The 23,699-nt window shown below is 42.7% G+C and overlaps 1 protein-coding gene across 19 annotated transcripts in view; it reads right to left on the reverse strand.

Moving 5' to 3' along the window:
- The window catches only part of NFIA (nuclear factor I A), a 350,087-nt gene that overhangs the window by 43,270 nt on the left and 283,118 nt on the right, over nt 1-23,699 (reverse strand). For 7 of the 19 annotated variants that reach the window (XM_038145133.1, XM_038145131.1, XM_038145132.1 and 4 more), the window contains 3 exons: nt 19,158-19,244; nt 18,040-18,078; nt 9,486-9,614 (listed from right to left, as the gene is read on the reverse strand). The exons of 3 other annotated variants lie outside the window; for them this stretch is intronic. In XM_038145133.1, coding sequence (XP_038001061.1) covers nt 9,486-9,614; nt 18,040-18,078; nt 19,158-19,244 — 255 coding nt within the window. The remainder of the gene's footprint in view (nt 1-9,485; nt 9,615-18,039; nt 18,079-19,157; nt 19,245-23,699) is intronic. 9 more of the 19 variants (XM_038145138.1, XM_038145135.1, XM_038145148.1 and 6 more) reach the window with 4 other exon arrangements.

Raw genomic sequence — 23,699 nt, forward strand, 5'->3', positions numbered from 1 at the left:
CAAAGAGAGGGAGAAGCAAAGAAATGCAGAAGTGGCCAACAATAACTCAGCACAGCAAAGTGCTGCAAGGAGAATGTGGTTCTTCCTCTTTGGAGCCTTGGCCAGCTCCTCAGCCCATCTCCAAGGGCTTCCTGCTGACCAGGGAAGGACTGGGGGAGGGAAACAAGAAAGTTGGCATCATTCCTCAGCCTGTGCCATACACTGATGTGGAGGGGTCACTTTCTTCTTAGCATAAGGAGTGACGAGTGCATTAAGGATCTCCAAAGGTTTGTTTTTGCAGTCCCTGACTAGGAAATAGCAGATTTCTCAAGTGCCAAAAGAAAGGGCTCTTTGATAAGAGGAGGAAAAACCACTACTATTAAGCTGATCAACATTACAAATGTGCCTGCCTGATACTAGAGAGAGGGAATTGAATGTTAAAGTCTAAAATCTGCTGGCCCAGACACAGGCCATTACTCTGATAGCTGTGTTGTGGTCAGCAACTCTGGAGAGTGCAAAACTGGCCACTCCAACAAGTTCTGAGTGCAGAACACAACGGTGTTTCCAAATATAGGGGCCCTCACAAGCATTTTTAATCAGTTAAAGCACAAGGGGTAATGAAGCAGGTCATTATTATCCCTGTTTGCCTCTAAAAAGGCCAAGGGCCCTTTCAGTCATGATTTTCAGACTTAATAAAAATGATAAAGTCTTTAATTCCTAAACTCACACCTACAGTGATGGAAATTACCCTGTGTAAGAGAAGAGGCTCTTATTACCTCTGACGGGATATTACAAGTCTCAATCAGAGATTGTAAATTCTTTGAGATCTTCAAATGGAAGATAAAATAGGTCTTTGTCTATTATTTATTTACTTATTGACTTATTATTTATGTATCCCTAAGCAGCTCCATCCTGCCAAACCGTATTTCTCCTGGCGTCTTTCAGCCTGTGACATTTATATTTCATTATTGACCTCAGTAAATGACATAAAATATGGCTTCTACAATCTATGAAAAGATGTGTACTCAAGATCAGAACTTCATTTCTACCTGCTGTAGGTATGGAGGAGTTGGACTCTCTGGCGTTATGAAATCTGTTATTTTGTGTAGGGGCTGGAGGCAGGAGTTATCCTTCCATCTCAAGGCAAGCATAAATATTTCAAAGCACACATGATTCTAATTCCATTGAAGCCGGTCTGAAACATCCCAGACTTCTTATTGAAAATGAGATGGTAATGTATGGTGGCCTGCAACAGATATACCAGTATTTTAAAACTGCTGCTATTGGGCCAAGTAATTATGCAGTACAGCTGTTGCGTGCTACACTGGATTCCTTGGTGTTTTATGAGCTCGTGGTGCTGTGCAGCACAGAAGTCACAGGATTTTTCAGAATGCTGAATTCTGATTATGCAGCTCTGTCTTGCCTTTCCCTTTCTTGATTTGTAGTAGCCAATAACCAAGCGAGTAACCAATAAAATAAGCTGCACCCATTGATTAGGTGAGCTCTGCTGAGGCTCTGAAGAAGAGCCAAAATTGTGAATGCTGTCTGAGCGAGTGATGAGACAATAAAGGATCAGTTAATTTGAAACAGGTCACAGTTTTCTTCAGATATTTAGGATCCTGGAAGAAAGGAGCAGTTCCTAATAAAGAGCCCTGGGATCCTTGCTCCCAGAGAGTGCCTGCTGACATGGTGAAGGGACACCTACAGTGCTCAGACAGGTTTTCCACCAGCACAGCCCAACATATGGGGGCACATATTGATCCATCCACCTTCCATCTCCTCTTCCAAAAAAAAGCCCTGCAAACCCCTTCAAGTCCACACCACTGGATGGAATTTCTTTCTTCCCGAAGTCGTTTGAAGTCTTTGAAAGGGTGGTTTGGTGTTGCTCAGGAAAAGGTGTTATCATCCCAGACTGTTCCAGGGAGAAGTGCTGGGAATCACAACCACTGCTCCTTCACAGGCACAAGGGCTGGCCCATCAGCTGGATTAGGGCACAGTGCTCAGATACCTCCTCCGTAAAGTGATAATTAAGTTTACTAATACTTCATTAAACATTGATCAGCCTTCCTAGAAATAGTAACATTAGAACCATAATGAAACGGGATCGTTTTTTATCCGCTTGTTTTTGAGGCCATTATAATTGGCTTCATTACAATTAAGAAAGTATTTTCTGAAAAGTCATTTCCCTGGAAATGTTAGAGAACAGTTTGTTCTGCTAGAGACTTCCACGTCAGGCTTCTAAGTTGCTTTAACTCCCTGTGTGCTGCAAACTTTCTCCTGCCATTCCAGGGATGCCAGTTCAAATTATGCGAGATGGATCCCACCCTTTGTACCCCAAAGGTACTCATTCTGAAAATTGACCATATTAGAGGACTAATTGGCTAAGCCACCATGCTGGCTGATGTGAAATGCTTTCAAACACCATGAAACAGCTGTGTTTATCGGAAATATGAAGAGTGACTTTTTAATAAGGAGATCTGGCAATAATCCAAATTTGTTGAAAGGAACTTACACTTCTGTGTATAATACAATACAAGAGGTAAAGAATGGAAGCCTAAAACAATAGCTTTAAGCCCACAGATTTTGGTGATGAAAGCAGTTACCCAAACAAGGAAAAAAAAATAATTAAGAAACTCAGGCTGGGATTTGCAGAGGTCCTGAGAGAATTCATTAACTGCTTTTGAATTTCAATGGGAGCTGCTTCCCTGTAACACTTTCAAAGGCTTCTGGAAGTGCCCATTTTTCTTACTGCCCATTAGGAACAGACTTTAAGGTCATAAAAGTAGAAGACTTCCTTGCTCAGGTTGGCAAAACCTGCCTCTACTTAAATACTGAGCTGCCGAGGGTAGGACTGACCAGTCCTAGGATGAGGCCTTGGAAGGGAATTCACATCCCTGGGAAACTCAGGTATTTGTTAAGTCCCATAATGGTGCAAAGGGGCTGTTCAGTGACATGTTTGTCAGGTCCAAGGATGAGCTAAAGGCAAACTGATCCCATCTCACATTCCCACTTGCACAGGGTCGAGGCTGGGAAATCATGGAGCTGGAGAACAAAAAGAGGCTTTACCCTCTGAGCATTGGTAAAATTTAGGTATCCCTTGCTCCCACATTCTGTGGACAAACATAGATGAAAGATTTAAAATACAACAGAAACAGCTGACCAACGCAGGAGGTAGTGAAACACCCCAGATGGGATCGATGGAGGATCTGTTCTTGTCCATGAACACCAAAAAAGATGGGCTGAATTTCAGGCTATCCATCTCTCAGCTCCACAAGTCAAGTGCAGCTGGCCAGCTAAGCACTGCTGAAAAGAACAGAGCGCCAGTATCCCCAGATCAGGGCTGGCTCTCAGCCCTTTTCTGCTGCTCCGAGTGGTACAAGGCACCTGGACCCTTTGTTCAGAAACACTCCTCCTGCAAGAAGTTTTGCAGTAGCAAGTGGGAGGCAGGAGGACATTTTGCCAAGGCCCACGGAGCTCCTAGCAAAGGAAAATATGCTGAGGGCTGTGTTTGAGCTCAGGGTTTATTGGTGTACTCTGGGCTGCTGAGTATTACAGGCTGCTTTTGAAAACCTGTAGAGCTGAACTGAGCACTGGTTCCAGATTCTGGCACGGGCAGGGGGCCAGTTAAGTTAGCTATTTTTGAGCAGAATGTTTTAAAACATGTCAGAATTCTGCTGCCTTTGGGAGACCAGAATACTATAGAATTGATTACATTGGGACAGAAATAAAAATCAGACCTATAGAAAGCACTCCTTCCTTCCAAGACTACAGCTAGAGGTCAAAAATACCCTAATTTACCATATTTGCAGAATTCCTGCCTCGCATCAAATGCTGTCAACTTCTGCATATTATTATTACTTTTAATACACATGATGCATTCTCATATATTCTCATCATAAGATAAAAACTACTGCTAGGAGAATATATCATGTCTTTCTTATAATGAAATGCAGTTGATAAGTTTACAATAGAAATGTAAATTCTCTTAAAAACTACAACCTTTATGTGTGTGATGATATAATTCTGCTTTGATACTAAAAAGGGCATGGTAATGGAATCTGTGACTTTGGAGTGATATATTGCTGTTAAGTTAATAGGACTCCACATTCCCATTTCTAATATCAGTGTTTTTCCTCCCTTTCATTCTGTAGATGGTAAGCTGATACTACATAAACATTGTTAAAGCTATAGTTCCACGCTACAGTAATTCACTTAACTTTAACATGATTTATGGTTCTGTCAATAGAGGAGGTTGAAAATCCAGAGCTCTGATGCTTAAACATGGGTTCCATATTTAAAGCAATAATGTGCTTTTTGTGTGTGTCTGAAGCTAGAAGAATTTAGCATAAAGCAGAGATAAAAATATTATAGTTCACTGCACTGTTTAAAGCATATAGTTTAACTCCATGGATACATCAAAGACAGCAAAGGAACCAAACACAGCATCAGGAAAAGCATGGGCAAAATACTTTGTTCCTGCAGCACTTTATTTTTATATTATTTTTTTAGGGATGCATGAAATCCTATTAGTATTTTTAACACTCCCTTTTTCCCTTTTTTTTTTTCTTTTCCCCATTCTTTTGCTCAGTTAGATCAGCTCCTTTTGTCAGGATGAGTTTAAATCTGGGTCCACTGTGTTAATCACCCCCCTTTCTTCTTTCTGGCACTTCCCCTCCAGGCATTTTGCCTCTTTAGGAGATTAAGCGACCAAGTCATCTTGTTGCTCTAGCATGTCCTCACTGGAGCAACATATTAACACAACTCCTCTGCAAAAGAGCCCTCTTTAGAAGTTTGCTGCAGGGATGACAAATTAACCCAGCATGGTGTCCCACACATCTATCTCAGTACAAATTATTAGTGTAATAGAGGTTTTAGTTATGCATTTATCTAGTAATTATTGAACGGTTATACAGAACGAAGCTGAGCAATCGTGGCCCTTTATGAGGCGAGCTCGGTGGGTGGTCTTACAGTTAATTTAGGATAGGACTGTCTAAGCAGTTCACTCACACAAATTAGCTGAACAGCCTGCTCCTTTAAATATTTCCTATGTCACAGGCTAACTCTTGACAATACAACAAAGGTAGAGTTTTAATTACACGGTCGCTGACTTTTGTTTAGCTGGAGCTTTAACCCTTTGCAGGTCTCCCTCTCTGCCCTCCCTGCCCGGGCTGCGGCAGGCAGCGGCACTTTGGGGATCGTGGCATGGCTAAAGCCCGACCTTGAGGCCATCTGTTGGGAAACTGCTTTTCCTTCAGCACCGGCTTACTCCAAAGTGAGTGCAGAAAATCGAGATCTTCCCCTGCTCAGTCAGCTGTCCTGGCACTGTAAACTGGATCATGCAAACTCGTCTGATGGTCAGCGTCGCGCTGTTTATGGCTTCCTCGCCCTTGTGGGGTGTTTCTCCTGGCTCTCTGACATCACTCTCTGTGTCGAGCTGCACAGGTTTGTTTTTGTCAAAATGCAGAGGGAAGTAGAAGGTTACACCACTGTGCCAGCTGACAGCACCAAGAAGCAGCCACAGAGGCTCGTACAGAACGGGACATTACAGAATGTCTTTGTGCGGTGTACACCAGGAGCCATCACTTTGATTCACTTGGAGCTGGCTGGCAGGACAGCGAGCAGGCACCAGGACTTTGGTGACCCAGCGGAGGATTCCGATGGAGAAGGACACGGTATCTTTCCAGATATGTGACATAATGGTTTTGCCACTTTGGCATGAACAGAGAGTACTGTGCTGCAGCGTTTCCCTGGCAGGCCTTGTCCTGATAAAAGTCTAAGTGGCAATGGTAATTATGGAGGAAATTAATATAATGGAAACCAGTCCACTAGTTGACTTTCATCCTTTCTTCTCACACACCCCCTTCCTTGGGTTCTCGCCTCCGTGCTGTATTTCTTGCTTCTTGTGATTGTGTTTCTCCTTCATTTATCTTCCTAACACACCATCTCATTGTTATTTTTTTTCCTTTCCTTGCCTTTTCTTCCTTGCTTTTTTGGCTTGCAGGATCCACACTGTCACATTCCGTGGGAATGCTTGAATGCTCTGCAGCACAGGCTGCTGTACATCCTGGCTTTACAAGATCGTGGTCAATTTAACGTTTCAGCCAGCTCCAGTTATAAACTCACCAGAGTGTAAGGAGCAATACATGGAAGCCTGAAACCATTTATGTAAATACTGCTGTCACCCATAGTATTTAAATCCTTCCCTGCCTGGTGAAGAGTTCAAGTGGTCTGGGAAGCTTTGTGAGATGCCAGCAATCCACCATGGCTTTGCAGTGCTGGAGTGCTATGGTGAGCTATGCTGACCACCAAATAATCTCATTTGCAGGTAACAGAATTATGCCTGAGTAGGAGAGAGATCTGGCTGCTCGAATTTTCAAGGCTTTGAAATAAATTCTAAAACTGATAGTGATGCTAAAGCCACCCTATAGGTGATCAATTTACCATCTGCCAGACACTGAATCCTAACCACGCTGGTCCAGAGAAGACATATGGTGCATTCATAGAGTCATGCCCAAAAAACTGCCATCATCAAGTGAGGCTCCATGAATCACTTTGCTAGCTTATCACCAAAGAAACTTGGATCTTGCCACCATCTGTTGGAAGTACTGAGGAGTCACTGAAGCATTGGCATCCCTGCGCCAGCACTCGCTGCACATCTGGTCTGCTGGTCAGCCAGCTCGGATCCTCTCTCCTGGCTGCTGCCCAGCTGGGCCGGGCACTGGCAGCAGCACCAGTGCACGCAGGAATGAGTGCACAGCCTTCCACAGCACAGCACAGCACATCCAGGCAACTCCATGAGAGCAGAGGTGCTCCAACTGGTTCGTTGGGCGGAGCGCCTTAGAGCGAGGAAATCCTCTCAAGGATCTTACTCCTCCTCCAAGGAAGTTTTGTTTCCAAAATGACTCATTGTGGGGACCACAGGGAAGGGCATTCAGTATCCTGGGACACCCCAGCATCAGATGTGCAGTGCGTTCCAAGGGATGCTTGGAAGCGTGTGAAAGATTCGGGAATATTCCCGGGAAGTTATAAATCACTGGCTGTCAATGCCAACACCTGCCATGCATAGTCTGCAGCTTCTTCTCTGCTGTCTATTTTGATCATGCTTTACAAATGCATCTCATACACGCATCCAAGTGATAAACTTGCACATACGAACATGAGAAGGAGATGGAACCTCCTTGTGATCGTCGTGTTGGCTGAGGAGCTCACTCTGATGGTGACCTACTTACTCGCAACTCCCCTTCCTCCAAAATCTCTCTGCAGAATGGAGATTAAATCCTGCACTTTGTTTTCCAAAGACCCCTCGGAACGACCTGCCACTGACCATTTACATAATGCACCTGTGTCCAGAGGGAATTTAGCCTGTGTGTGCTGTACCATCATCTCTGCCGAGGCACAGCTCCCAGTCACTACTGGTGGAAGTGAATCTCTCAATTATATCCTCTTATACGACAGCATTATGGTCTTTATGTTGCCACTTCTGATACCTGAAAAGCTTCTCTCTTCTGCTTACTGTCCCTAAAGTACGCCGGAGGCGATGGGATAAAGAACAAAGCTGGATTTGCAGAAAATAATCCATCTCAGTGTATCACCCTTTACTAACAGAATGATTGTTGCAGCAGGGAAATAAACACAGCCAGTGTGCTGTGGAAGAAGAATACAGAGGAGGAATGTCCCAGAAGAACAAAGGATGAAGTCTGGGACAAGATTTTTTTCAGGATGATGGCACTTAAAGAAACCATGGATGGATTCAGAGGGATTTTTTTCCCGAAAGTCAGTGAGACTTTGTTTGTGAAAGAGCATAAAACAGAAGATGCTTCTAAATGATGTTGCAGAAGAACAGTTTCGGTTAACTTTTTAGGAACCATCATGATTTAAAAGCTGTGTTGCTTCTTTGTGGAGTTAGTAAAGAACATCTCCTTCCAAACAAACAAAATGTGGGACTGTAATAATTCTATTTGCTTTTCTGGCTCCCACTGAATGTTCTACTCACGTAGCCAGTAGAAATCCCTCAGTGCACAGAAAAAGTCTTGTGAAAACAGACTGTAGATGAGATTTAAACAAGGCCTCACCACTGAGACATTTCCTCTCTCAACCACACAAGAATCCAAAGCACAGAGGGTCTAAACAGGGGCAGACAAAGGCAGTCAATGATCTTAAAAAATTAGTGTGAGGTAAAACACAGCTAAATAAAGAAAGGCCTATTAACTAATCAATCAACAACTGAAATCTAAAAGGCTGAACTTCTAAAAGACAGGAATTGGGAGTCAGCTGATGTGCACTGAATAGAATGTTAATGGAAGCTTCATATTAGTCATACTTGTATCACCAATTATCAAGGCTTTTAAAAGAGGACATATCTGCCAGACAGCTCGGATCCACATTTCAAGGGAAATCTCTGTAGAGCTTAGATGCCTAAATTTCTTCTGAGGATCTAGGTGCATGTCTAAGGGTAATGAATAATTTTTATGGATTAACCACAACAAATCAAACTACAATAAGCAGATTTAACAAAGCACAAAACCTCCTGAAGTGCAAGTCTGACCTTGCTTCAACTTTGTGCAACTCCACCATTTCTCACCACATCACCTGGATGTGCAGACAAAGAGGCTCCTCCTGGTTTATGCTGCCCTCAGTAAAACCACGCTGATGCCAAACAGACATTTCCAAATAATTTCTAGGATGAATTACTAACATGCATTTTTATGCTTCACCATTTGACCAACTCCTTAATAATCTTCTCTAAATGAGACAAAATTTCATAGCAGAAAGAAACGTGTCACAACCATTCACTCCTATTTTTATATCTTCCAAAGAGGTTTGTAAGAGGATTCATTCATTTGTGTCTCTTCTATGCCCAAGTGAGTTCCTTTTCAAACGTGAACTCCATACTGCATTTAGTTTTCTAGGCTAAATGCAAATGCATCTTCCTAACGAAAATGTATAAACACATCTAGACCCAGAGGACATTCTCTTTTACTTGGAAAGTCAGTCAGAAGAGTACTGAGAAGGAAACCAGCCAAAGTATTGCAGGAACCAACTTCAAAGGAGTCCCCTAACAAGGCACACTGACACCAGCAGCACAAGAATAAATGACTGGCAGAAGGAAATCCACAGAGCTGGAAGACAGGCGTGGGTCAGAAGTGATGGATGGGTCCCTGTCTCGAGCAGTTGGACCGAGTCAACGTGATGGATGGCCACAAGCAGAAGACACTTCCCTGCAACACATCCTATCCCTTTTTCCCCACCCTCTTCCAGCAAAACCCAGAGGCCCCAGAAACCAGCCTTTCCACCTTGGGTGGTCACCAGGAGCTCTCCCAAAAGCGGCCCAGCCTGACAGAACCAGCCTCTAGACACCTAAGCCCTGCTGGGTGTGAAGGTTCCGAGCGCAGCCCCTCGCTGGGCGGTCGCAGGCGGCGATGGCTTTCCGTGGAGCGGCGCTGGCACGGCCACGGGGGTGCCGTGGCTGCCCTCCAATGCCTGGGGGCTCTCGGGAAAGGCCTCACCTCTGGGTCCTGTAATGACAGGTCGATGGTGCTGTGTGAAAGCCGTTCCAAGGGAGGAGGTCTGCGAAGGCGAGGGACTGCTGAAACCAGACTTCTCTGACTTCTTTAATGTAGTTGGCGATGGCATTCCTGGCAAGAATGATTGATAAGTGCAATTTAATAATGCTAGGTCATGGAACGACAGCCTATGCATTGTGAAAGGGGGTGCAGAAGCAGCTAGACACACTTAAAGGACAAATGAAACGCAACACAACAGCAAGCTGAAAGCTCACTTTTATTTGTGGGGTTTTGTTTTTGTCAAGGCAGAAGCAGCCATGGTTTGCTCTGAGCCATGAGTACTAAAAGGCAGCCATATTTTTCTTATAAAGCTGAAATACAGACAAGATGCAGCTTATTATTGCTACTGAAACCTACTCTGCTTTATTTTTAGAAATCTGTAATAGCTGGAGCATTTGGATTTTTACAGGTTTTTTATGAGTTCTGTCTTTCACTCCTTGGTTTAGTAGATTATTGCAAATGGATCTTTTAAATGTGCCGCACGACTCAAGGCACAACCAGAGAATGGAGTTCTCTGAGTTCAAACTCTTCCTCCCCTCACTCTCATGACTTCAAAGGTATTTGAAAGTTACACATTTATGTGGTTCTCTATCGCTTTCAATTTTTTTTTTTTAAGGGTGAATGGTATTTATGTCTTGATATTAGAAGCCGCACTGGAATTATTTTGGAGTTTTTGCAATGCCCTTGAACTGCATCAAAGGCTCCCAATGAAAATCAGAGTTAAATTGTCACTGGGTGAAACTTCTGCCACGGACAGGCAGAAATGGTGTGGCACACATCTGACTGGTTTGGTACACAGGGTGAGAATAACTCCTGTTGATGCCATAACATAGCTGTGGTATCAAAAAATTAATGGAATGAACACATTGCAACAGGCTTTTAAAACCCGAGCCTTTTCTGTGCATGGTAGATGCTTGGATGGAATAATTTTACAGTATATAAATGAAAAGTATGCATGTTTGTCTGTACTAGCCTCCATTTTTGCAGTTCTAGATGCATCTGGGTATTCTGATTATCAGAATGTATCCTGAAAAAACAGGATTTCCAGAGTATACAGCCCATCGGGGGTTCTGCATATCCATAAGGATATAGCAAAACAAAGGTGGAGATTTCAGGTGGAAAAGCAAAATATCACGTAATGTGCAAGTTGAACTTCCACCAGCAAAGTAATTTAATTTTATTTCCAACTCTATGTTTTATGGTATTTAATTGTTAAAAAAAGTAAAGAGACAGGCCTGGACAAGATTATCTCCGGGCTATATTATTAACTTTATATTTAATAAGACTAGTTTTATAGTCCCTGGGATGTTGATTGCAATATGCAGGAGCCTTCTTGTACTTTATACTCTGCACTGCTGGGCCTTAATGGTTTCAGTGAGGTTTTAGAGTTTATATTTCTGTGAGTTAAACAAAGAGAGGGAATGGTTTGAGTTCCAGTGTTGTACTTGCAGCTTTCTGCCTCAAAACTTGTTTGCTACAGGGTTTGCTGTTGTGGTGGCTTTTAGGAAAGCTTACAGACTTAACATTTCAAAAATCAAAGCTTAGAACTGACTATGGTGCAAGAAAAATATTGGGTTGGGGCGTATTTTTTGGTGTTTTTGTTTGTTTGTTTGTTTGTTTTTTCATGTGGTCTTAGGGACTTTGGAGTAGGAACAAAAGCAAAGATTAGTTCAGTTTCAGGGGAAAAAGAGAAAAGGAGATTGAACTGAGGTGTTTCAATGAAATATTCCAGTGCAGCCTGCTGAATTTCTGCTCCAGTGGGATGTAACTTAGTCATGGCATGTCCATATTCAGGGCAAGGACACTCAAAGGAATTAATGGTGCTGCTGACCCAGATTTCCCTATGATGGAAGCACTGGGGATGGAAACACCAAAGGAGTGTCAACCCCAGCTCTAAGTACAAAATATTACGGACGCTCCAAGAGACTTTTATGCACAGGGGAGGTCACTAAAATTTTCCAGCATGGGAGCTGCTCCAAGAGCAAGGCTGTGCAGCCCATGAGCAGGGACCCAGGTGGGACATGAGTTACCTGAGCCCTGGGCAGGTGACAGAGGTCAGGGGAGGGATGAGATCTCAACTCTGTGGCTCAGCTGGCTCAGGAGCTCCCTGCTTTCCCTGGCTACAAACCCTCCTCAGGGTTATGGCAAAGATAATAAAGCTTCCAAAAAAATGAAACAGCTTTTCTTTTACCCTTGTGTTTAAAAAAAAAACCCTGCAGGACTCATCTCTAAACCACAGCAGGGAGAAGGGGCAGAGGGAGTGGAAAATGGTTAAAAGCTGCAGCGAGTTTGTGTGATTGTGTCCAAACACTGGAACTTGAGGAGCTACAAAGAAGCTGATGAATGACCTTGAGTGTGGCAATGCTGAGCAGTGTCATGTTCATATGGGGATGGGTTTTCTAAGGTTGAGGCAGAGGCTTTCATGTGAAAATAGAGATTTTAATGTAACCCTATGCAGGGAAGTTGAGTAGAAAAACAAACTGAAGCGCTGATAATTGGTTGCTACTTTTGCTCTATTTGTTTGTTATCATTCTGATTGCCATTATTATCACAAGTTTGGTTCATTTATTTATTTTTTTCCAGGGTATTTTGAAATGTATTGGTTTGGAACAGTCCAACTATACCATGTTTTTGTTTTGTTTGGGGTTTGTAATGACACATTTTATTTTGAGTGATCACATCCATCAGATCCCAAGAAAAAAATGGCTGCTTCCTAGTTCAGAAGAATATGCAAACAGGAGCTTAATTACATCACTTAATATTGACCAGGAGAAAGAAGAAGATGAGCTTGCCAGCTCATTTCCAAAGCATGTTTTGTCCTTTAAGAGGGGAGGGTATGACAGAAAGTTAGGCAGTGCAAAGCAATTAGCATCATTCACATTTTATGTTGCGCTAGCATGGTGCTCTAGCAGCAAAATTCAAACATTCTTTGAATGGGTTAATAAAAGAAGAAATACAGTCGGCATGCAAGAAAAAGGTTTCCAAGAACAAGCCAAAATATGTCCCATTCTTCTAAATTTATCACAGCCATGTCACATTATCCTTGAGACTGCCAGGAATGTCAATTTTTTTGCAATTTAAAAAAAATATCTCATTTAGCACCATATGTTTGGTTAATGTGCCTGATATATCCTGCGTATTCTTTAGTCCATCCATTTCTAATACTCATTTTCTTCTTTTTTTTTTTCCCCTCCCCTTGCTAAGCCATATGTTACAATGCTGGTCATTCTATCGAAGCTCCTTTCGGGAGCGGGGAGCGAGGGGACTCCTGTTCAATCACCCAGAAAAAACTTTGAATTCTACAAGTCTCACTTAGGTGAGCAGTCTCAACACTTGAGTTAGTTGTAGGTGCCTGGTGCCTATGAAAATCAGGCCACCTATGAGGTGGCACAGTGTATATTAACTATGAGGAAGGAACTAAAGGTAGGTGGCTAAACATTGAATTAGGTGTTTAATTTCTGGCACCCACGTTTGAGACTCTTGGCTAGTTTTAAGGGTCTTCTGCTCCAAACCTAATGAGTTTTAACACATTTAGCGGCCTCCAGTCTGCAGGGCCCCTCCTGTGCTGCTCAGGGATGCAGGAAATTAAAAAGTTAAGGCTGAAGGTAGCTTGGGCAGAGCTGGGGATGCATCCCGGGAGGATGGGGCTGCCTTGCACAGCTTTCCTCAGCATCGGTCCCGGGAGCCGGCGATTACTGGGGACCACTGCACTGAACACCAGATTTCAGCACTTCACAGGACCCTGAGGAGGGGGCAGTGCCAGCTCTGAGGACACCTCTGAGTCCCTGCTCTCCTCTCTCTGCTCTCTGGTGCAGGGCAGCAACAAATTACAATCTCCCCCAGCCCGTCTCAGCTGCGCTGGCCGGTGGATAGGGAATGGAGCCAAGGATCCTCCCCGCTCCCTGCCTCTCTCCATCCATCTGCTCTGAGCAAGGAATAAACAAGAACAGCCAGAACACAACGGCTGGGTAACCCAGGCGGGGGTTAAAAGTGTTCCTTGCTATTCTGTGGATAGGACTCTTGTCCAAATCACAGTCACACCTGGCACTTTTAGGGAGCGCAGCTTTCAGGATCCAGGTCTGAGTCTCCTCTGAATGTTATTTAGAGTGAGAGAGAAGAAAATCAGACTTTGCCTATTTTCATCTTATGGCAGCTTTTAACTACAGAATAAATGGAGAAGTTAATTGCTAAATAAAAGAAGAAAATAAAGGGATTTGTGGCATAAAACGCAGATGGAAGCCTGAGTGGGTGTGCTACTTTAACTTACTGTACTTGTGTTCGTGTGATTCTATATGTATGCCAAACATATATGGTCTGAGCCTGCTCCCATTAACATAAATCTGTTTTATTCACTGGACAGAGGGAACCTGATCAAAGACCATGATGGTGCTAAATGGAACAAGATGTGTACTTTCGTTTTTTTTTTTTTTTTCCAAAAGGAAATATTAATTTGACATCGGTTTTTCAGTTGAGAAGAATTTTAATTGCAGTACACAATAAGCAGAAAATTCAGACAACAATAATCTTGAAACTGTTAGCAGCATTATATTTCTATCAAGGAGTTTGTGTGCTTTTTTCAACATTAGAGCTTTCTGAATTTTCATTAATTTGGCATTTCCCTAAACACACGAGTTATTATTTTGTTCATTCCACATCATGCATCACACCCTTCTGCTCAAATGCATAATGCAAGCGCAAATGGGATCCTTGTCCTTGGGAGACTCTGGTTACTGGAGCCATTGGATGTTGAAGTCCCGCAGAAAGACTTTCCAAAACTCTGCACTTCGCAAACCTCCAGCCCAAGTTTAATGAGTGCACAGGAAAACTTGGTGTTCCTCATCTTCTAAGGGGCACTGGAGCATTGTGGTGGGTTTAATTCCTCTACCTCCTTATGTTTGCCAGTACTAGAAACGCACCACGTAAGAGTCTTCCTTGAGTACAGCTAAAGGTCTTCAAATGTTCATGTATGAGGCTGATATATATTTAAATGGACCAGAAAATGATGCGTGAGAATTGAATGCACAAATCCTCCCCAGAGCAAACAAGTATCTGCGAACCTCTTTTCCATGTACCTGCCACGTGCCTCACTGAAAAAATCAGGATTAACTCTGATGGAGTGAGCGGAGTCACAGCAAGAGGAGAACAATCCCCCTTCTCTCCAAATCTACCCTGAAAATCCATCCAATTTCACTTCATTAATTACTGGCATTATTCTACCTGCACACATCTCACACAACAACTCCATCTCTCGTTAGCTACGTTGGTAGACCAGCTCATATTCATCTCCAAAGACCTCTGGATAATTACCCCAACATTCCCAGCAGCTCTCTGCCACTAGACTCTTGATGGAGATTTCATAACAAAAGCTATGAGTGAAACATGGTCTGGATCCTCCTTCCCAAGGCACACTAGGAAAAGGAATCATGGAAGCTCAGGTTTACCAGGTGGACCATGAACTCGACAACATGCAGAACAAACAGATGATGCAGAAAAACAAGTCGGCTGTTGAAGGAAAAAAACTGATATATGGGAAGCATTTTTCAAGGAATTTTCATCCTTCCGTGTGAATTATTCCAGCAATTCCACTGTAATCAGTATCAACAGAAAGGCTGATCAGCTGCTCTATTTTTTCTTTTAATTCCTTGGGAATTCTTAATTTCAAGCTTCTTGAAACGTTGACGGCTACCCTCCTGCCAGTCACAGTGAGTCTGTTCTATTTAGTGCTGAGCAAACTTTGTCATCAGCTGAGATACGATCACACTGACTGCCATCCATCAGTTTACTGTATTAATTGCTCCAGTATACACAAAATACAACACAGATGGAAATTCACTCATCCTAATGAAGTGCTCTTTAGTTTCTACGTTCTGAATGGGTACTGGCTCCCCTGGTTGCAGCCGGAGTTACCATGATCACTGATTAACTACCTGCCAGCGGAGCACCTCGCTTCACAAGGCTAAATCCAGCTTAATAAACAGTGATTTTTTAACAGAAGAAAAATGAAAGCTCCCCCTCTATCCACTTATCAAACTGCTGCATATGCATCACCAACACACACATCCAGTTTCCTCAGAACTCGACATCTGACAGATCATCAGGAAAACAGAGCTAATCTATCCGTACCCATCAGCATCGTATCATAGGTGACTGCCAGATACTTAAGAAGCCATCCAAAAGAAATGTCACAACTCTTTTTCAAGACACTACAAAAGAAATGTTCCAAATAAAATAAAGCAAATGCACGTACAAGTAAATGAGCCAAAGAACTTAATAAAAAGAGATTGATTAAAATGAGGACCAGAATGTTCAAAAAGGACTGAGAGAGAGAGAGAGAGAGAGAGAGGTGCCAAAGGCGCATTAAATGGATTCAATGGCTTTAGGTTTTAAATGCTTTTGGACTCCTCAGCAATTTTTAGCCAAAAATGATAATTCAAGTTAGAATCAAAATTCTGATGTCACTTAGGGAAAAAGAAGGTTGAAATTTCTCCTTTGCAAATGAGCACAGATCCATTTACGAAGGAGAAATATCACTTTATAGTGATGGATAACCTTGCCTACAGAATTTTAAAGCCGAGCACTTCAATATTCACAATTATTTTTAAATCCTACCCCATGAAAGTCTGCCTAAACTGTTTGGTACAACGTTCTCATGGAGTGTATTACCTTGTCTGTTTGTACCTGTGTTTACAGCATCATCTGGATTGTTTTAGGTTGCTTAGGTCAGGCTTCATTCCTGCCCTGCCACCCAAGCAGTTCTTTCAGTAACTAATAAACTAGCACTCAACATCTTACCAATTTCTTCAAAACAGAATTTCATGAGTTATATATTTAAAAACTTTAATGAGAAGAGCAATAAACAGCAGGATAACAGTTCAATTCTGCCTTTGAGTTAATGTCAGCTTCGGCATAATTTTCCATTGTATAAATATATATTGCAAGGGGAATAAAAAAAAAAATAAATTTCTAATGACGTCTTTAGACATCTTGTCTAAAATTCATGACTACATTTGTTTCATTTCAAATGCTACTTGAGAGTTTTTCAGCACACTTGGCAGATTAGATATAGCAGCAGGGACAAACTGCAGCCATCCATAGGAGAATATACCTTTATGTGGGTGCTTTGGGGATGGAACATCTATAGCTGCAAGGCAAAAAATGCCATCATAAATTTGGATGGCATTTACAAAGCCCTCTAAAAAGTCTTTGCATATGATTATAGCTGAGGTATGATATTTTTGCAAGTAAAAGACCCAGAATAGATTTATGTTTCAACTATATCTTCCTGAAGATGCATATGGATCCTAAATTGCGAGTGATACTAAAGGGAATCTTAGTAACTGAAGAGGATAGAGTAAAATTTTGGGGGTTTTATTTATTTATTTTATTTTCTTAAAAATCTTTTGCTCATTATTTGCATGTCATCAAACCGTCATTGGCTAGCCAGGCTATAGATAACAATGATGGCTGCTAAACGCCCCAGGCATGAGATGGAGATGGGTAAATATGCAGATTTTCTGGACTTGTGACCTCAGTTACTGCATGGTAATGCTTTCAAATGGCTTTTATGATGACAAGACTAAGTTTGGTGCTAATATTGGTTTTGAAGGTTTAATCGGTGTACAGTGCCATTGAACATGTGTTTTAATTAATAAAAGAGCTGCGGTCGGGATTGAAAATAGCCCAGGTGATTTACCACGGACTGTAAAGCCACCTGATTTCTGCACAATTTGAGGTGAAGAGTTTATAGGTTATTCCAAAGGAAGAAAGAGTTGCAAACTGAGTTTGTGTGCATTGTACCAAGGGATTTATAATTTGGCAGGTCGAGAGTGGACTCATGGAGCTGTTATGTTTTGGTATCCAGCGGTTCCTGGTGTTTTTACCCTCTGACAATTTGACAGTCACGGGACTGAACCCTCCACAACACCAGAAGTAATTTGTAGCTGCTGTGCTCCTTCCTGGGAACGTCCACATCCAGCTGCACACTGGAATGGCACTGGGGACCTGCCACCAGCAGCTCCCAGGCAGAGAGACTGAAACCACTTCCCCACAGGTGACAGCAGCCAGGTGAGATCAGCCTCCCTCCTCTGCATTCCCAGTGGCTCCAGGATTCCCTGAGGGAAGGCAGAGCACGGCATGGGCATCGTTTCCAGAGGAGCCTGGATGGCCCTGCTGCCTGCAGGTCTGCTCCTGGGAGCTGCCCAAGCCCCCTGCCACCCCCTGGGCAGGTGAAAACACCCCTGGCAGAGAGGCAGAGGGCTCCCAGGGAAAATCCCCCTGCAAGTTCCATGACAACAGGCACGGCAAGGGCAGAGGTGACATGGGAGTGCCCCCTCCAGCGCTGGCACTCCGGCAAAGTGCTTGGCACGAGCTCTGTCCTTCCTAGACACCGGAGAATCCACACCAGAGGGGGCACCTGGCACATCCCCCCCCAAACCAAGACAACAACTCTGCGCACCGAGAACGAGAGCATTGGCATTGTTCGAATAAGCACACCCACCATGAAGTGCTCCGCGGTGTTCGGGGTTTCTTAGATATCCTGATTTTATAAAAGAAAGTAAAAGAAGAAAAAAAGAAACAAGGTGAGAGAGAACACTATCATATTTTGTAGCAAGCAGGATACTGTGTGAAATCTTGGCCCAGTGAAGTGATAAAGGGGAAGCTTTCAGTTTGCTTAAGGGAAAACTTACGAGCAAATAGCGAAATTACCGAAATACCACATTGCAGAAAATGGGTGCATTTAGGTTCAATTAAGCTGTAAAAAGGAGAATGGCACTTTAGCTTACAAAAACCAAGGGACACGGGGAGCTATCAGAAGCAACTTTACAAGATTTGTGTGCGTGAGGATGCTGCTTCACTGGACCAAGAAAGCTACAGTATGGGACAGGATTTTTCTTATATCAGACACTTTTGCTAGATAGCTTTGTCCAACCTCAGAAACTGCTGCTCTGGCATTATGAAATAATCCTACATAACTTGATCTCATGAGCTTAGGAACACAGAAAAATAGCCATGCCAAATCTGATTACAGGGATCCACCTAGTCCAGAACCCTCTCCCTGACAGTGGGAACTAATGGAAGCCTAGAAAAGAGTAAAAAACCAGGGAAAGCATACAGTGGTAATTCTCCAAAACACTCTCCCAAATGATTTGTGATTCAAGGACTTGTAGGACAAAGTCGATATCATGCTATTGAAGCTGCTCGAATCCAAATGCACAGATTTACATCCCACCCTCCTCCCCTTTTTCTTTTTTTTTTTTTTTTTTGGATTTCTACCCCCATGAGATTTCTACCAGTCACACAGAAAAGGTTTCACAGTTTGGTGCTGGCAAGTCCAGCGTTCTTGCCACTAACTCAGAATGAGCTAACAGCTTTCAAAAGCCCAATGATGTTATGTGTATAAGAGCATCCAACACTTTTTCCTACGTAAAAAAAGTGACATGTGTGCTGAGGTGCTCGAAGTGTAAATACTTTGGGAGATTTGGGTTTTTTTTAACCTTAAAAAAAAAAAGAATAAAAAAAAAAGCAAGGATCTGGCTGTAAATTGATATTAACATTTTTCAGTATATGTGTAAAACACGTGTTTCAGAAGAATAGAAGAGAGAAACTGTCACTCACTGGGAAGCTTTAGAGCTATCTGGCTCCCTGGGAAACTGCATGCAACTATTCTGGTGTCCAAGGGTTTGACCAGTGAGTTTCCTCTTCCTGCAAAGAATGAATGCAGAAGTAATAGAAAGTCTGAGGGGGAAGATTTTAGCAAATGGCTAAAGATAATCCTATTCTGCCCACTCCAGCAGGTAGGAAGCAGGTGGTGGTGGTGGAAGAAAAAGGGTGGGAGAGGAGAAACGCCTCCGTGTCCCTCCCAGGAGCTGGCACAGGGAAGGGAGCACTCGGAGGGACCCAAAGGCTGCAGGCGGCTCAGCCCAGTGAAATCCCTTTGTGTGTGGTCACCCCAGCCCCAGCCACACAAAGCCAGCACGTTCTGCTCTGATTCTCAGGGCCTGACTGTGGCTCCCTTTCAGGATGGAGCACAGGGACTGGAACTCAGCACTCTGGGCTTCACTAGCACAGAAATCCCAAATGCCCAGACAGGAACACTGGCTTCTTAAGCATCCAGCTTAGTTTACTATCCACTGTTCAGGGGAGTTTTTAGAAAGTTTTTAATTTTAATTTCCTAATCGAATCAGTGCCTACACATGAATTTTTTACTTCATTTATTAAAAGAATCAGTGAAAGCAGTTTTTTTTTTTTTTTAAAAAAAAGCTTATCCTTACATTTTTGATGGCATATTGACTTTGTAAGAGTCTACAGGCAGGAGTGATATATCAGGGAGTCCCTATAACTTTACTTAAAGCAAAAATTAGAAAGTGATCGGAAAGTTTTATAGAGGAGAGCAGAAACATAATTTTAAGCCTCTTAAAATTGCCTGAACTGTGAAATCAAGTAATGAACACTAGAAAAGGATCTGTCAGCTGGAATCAAAGCTTAGACTAGTCAGCATTTTCTTCCTAAACCTTATTATGGCAAAGATTTTTCATCTCTGCACTCTGCTCAGCCCAACAAATAAACCAACTTGACCTCCACCTGTTACCCGGTGAAGTTGGCTGTCATCTCTGACTAAACCCTTTTCTTTCCCTTCAAAGCCCTCGGCACCACTGAGAAGGTGGGAAGACACAGCTGTGCACTGACTCAAATTGATACCAGTTCATAACCAGACAGCGTTTCACAGTACAAATTGCAAGCAACAGAGAAGGGGGGGGGGGGGTGGGTTGGGGGAAAGAAGAAAAAAAAAATGTAGTGCCAATGAATTCTGGAAGGGGGCAACATTTTTCATCCATTTAACAATGAGATTTTCATAAAAAGAAGTTCTTTTTTTTTTTTTGGTTTGTTTGGGTTTTTTTTTGGTGTTGGTTTTTCTTTTTTGTGTGTGATATTATGGATGAGCATTTGAGGCCAGAAACATTTTGCTAATGTTATAACAATGAACCTGTGCTAACACCACGGAGGAAGGACTGAAGAACATAATGGAAGCTATTTGTGCTGCTTTTACATTTCATAACTTGAATGCATTACACTGGCTCAAAGAGGTTCAGCTCCAATTGCACGGAGCTTTCTAGACTTAGGAACAAGTCGCAGCTATGTAATGCAACACTGCTAAATAAAAAAGAATTAAATATTGTGGAACACAGAACAGCAAGAAATGTGCCATGAGGAAACCCGTGTGGCTGCTGCAGTCATTTCTTCAAATATATCATCGTGGCAAAACCGTGTGAGAAGCTTTCTAATACAAAGACATATCAGAAAAAGCCATTTCATATAAAGTTGGACTTCTCTGGGTGATTAATGCTACGTTCAACAAAGGAGACAGTGTCTGTCTAATTACATTAAATACTTATCTTCTAGGGATTGGCAGGGTGTTTCTGCTCAATGTCACTTTTCATGACAATGTAATGATAGATCCGTTTACTTACCAGTGCCATTAGCAAAAATTGTACTGTTTTCTCAACTGCCCTCATATCACAAAAATATTTGATTAACATACTGCAGCTTATCTAATACTCTAAGCAACATATTCTGCATAGTTTTCTCTCTATTAAAAGAACAAGATTACAGCTTGTAAAATTTTTATTGCACTCACACAGAAATAAATGAATAATGTGTGATAATAGTTCAAGTACCTTACTAGTTCACAGAACAGGTTTGTTTGATTTAAAAATATTAACTTGAACTTGAAATATTAAGATTTTGGGGGAAACAAGCAAATAAACAAAGACAGTACTCTGAGGCACTACTTCCCATCCAGGTCTTAGTTATTATTTCCTTTTCATTTCAGCACATGCTTTGAAACTTTTAATACCTTAGAGGAGGGGAAAAAAAAAAAAAAAAGAAAAAAAAAGCTTTCGTTCCTTTGCTGAAAAATAGATATGGCCATCTCCCAAGTCTTTAAAATTCACCACATCGTGAACTAACTCTTTGGAGTCATGCTACTGTGCCAACATCCAGCAAACAATAACCCTCTGGAAGAATGTACCCAGCCAAGGCAGTTTATATAGTAACAAGATAATTTCATAAACTTATATTGAAGAGCGAGGCTGTGATGTAACATTCTAGCAGTATATATCAGCTACCTGATATTTACTAACAAGGTTAAACTCCTATCTGTTTGTCTCAGCACTCTTCATAATTCACTTTTTAATGGATGGACAGGAAAAGTCAGCAGTGTATGGCACAGATCATTTCTGAAATAGGACAAGACAGCTTAACGGCAGTAGCTGCTCCAAAACACCCTTCCTGTTCCCACACAATCACATCAAGCCTGGACTTTGCAACTGCACTGCTTCAAATCTACCCATAAATCCTTCAGGGGCGTGTTTCTATTTCCAAGTAAACTGGTAAATTAAAAAACAAAGGGTCCCGGGGAGGAGGCGTCACCATCAACTGGTGCCACCAGCAGAGCATCGGTTCTCAGCTGCTTGGGTTGGTACTCCTGGGCAGGAGAAGGCACGCGGGGAGCTGCCTTCCTCCCGTGAGGAGGGAGGACATCCACCCCATTTTGTCGCAGCTCCTCGCGCTGCCACGAAATGGCAGCGAGGAGGCACCGAGAGCGGCTCGTGCGAGGCGCGCATCGACACAGCGACGCAGGACCCACCCCAACTGCCTCGAAACCCCTTGCAAGTGACTCTTGCAGCCAGAGGATGACACCCCAGCCAAGTGCCACATGCGACTCTCCAGATTGATAATGGATTTTGGATATTCATTCCCTGAGCTGCGAGGGTTCGGGGTGTGTCCGCAATTATCGAGATATAAGTCTGACACACATTATCCTTCTATCAATGTCATCTCCCTTAGTAGCCAACAGATTATCAGCAGCTTTGTGATATTCCAGGTGTCAAAGAAGAATTAAAACCACAACAATTGCACAAACAAAGGGACAAAAGATGGGATACGTGTTTCTGAGCCCTGCATATCAATTTAATATGTGCAGCTGACAATGATGCAAATGTCCTCGGGAGAGAGGCAGCAAGATCCGTGCCCAAACATACACACACCACTGTCAGCAAGATGGCAGGGAACAGAAGCAGTAGGATTCCCAGCCCAGGACACATGCCTCAGCAGGCAGAGCAACCCAATGAAACAATCCTCTGGTTGGGGAGAATTTTGGAAGCACCTGATATGGAAAAGGGCCCTGAACAAGCCAGATGGTACTTTTAGCTGGCAGCAGAAAGTAGGAGACAGCCAAAAACATTACAGCATTTCCCCAAGAGGCCAGCAAATCGATTTTTAACCATTTTTTTCAAAGTGACGCTATGAATATGAAAAATAATGTTTTGATGCCTTTTTAAATCGCTAATTTTATGGATAATACACTTATAGAGGACACAACTGGAAGAGAGGAGAAAGCAATGGATTTTGACTTTCCCAGGGTGGCTGTGTATTTGACATCAAGTTTCTATTCAGTCACTGCCACTGTTTACTCAGAATGAAGTGTCAGTTTTTGTTCTGGGTTATCCACATTACATGAAAGAGAAAAACCCAGCAGAAGTAGAGAAATAGCACTGTAAAATCACAATAGCACAACAGTTCACAGGGCATGGGAGAAATGTGGTTTGTAAGCCTGATTTGTCCTCTTAAAACCTTCCCCCCCCCAAATTAATGGGTTTCTAGATGATAATTTTTCAACAGAGGACAAACAATCTCTCTAATACTTGCAAGGTACCATTTGGTGGGGGATTTGCATAAGAAATACAGCTGTTTGGGGGAATGTTTTAATTTTTAAAACCTCCAAACAGCCAGAATTTGCAATTCTGCCTGGGTGACAGGGCTCTTTTCAGGGATCAGTCTGACGTCAGATGTCAAACAGTCCCTTTGACCAGGAGCAGCTCTTTGCAGAGCACCTTTAGGTGATGTGTGGTTGGGGGAATTTCACTCAAGGATGGAGAACAGAGTGGGTTGTAGGGACTGAAAGGGCAAAGAGAGGCAGAGGAGTCATGAACCACGTGGGGATGAGCCTCACCCTCTGTCTCAAAGCTGCTCCTCACGTGCAGGACTGGCTACACTCCGAGGAAGAGTCAGGATGGTGCTTTACTTCCATTTGCTGTTATTTTGTTTAAAAGTAAAAGCAAGGCCTAAGACAGGGTTAAACCTGGACTACATCCAAAG

This window comes from Motacilla alba, chromosome 8, assembly GCF_015832195.1.
Source record: "Motacilla alba alba isolate MOTALB_02 chromosome 8, Motacilla_alba_V1.0_pri, whole genome shotgun sequence".
NCBI classification, from domain to species: Eukaryota; Metazoa; Chordata; class Aves; order Passeriformes; family Motacillidae; genus Motacilla; species Motacilla alba.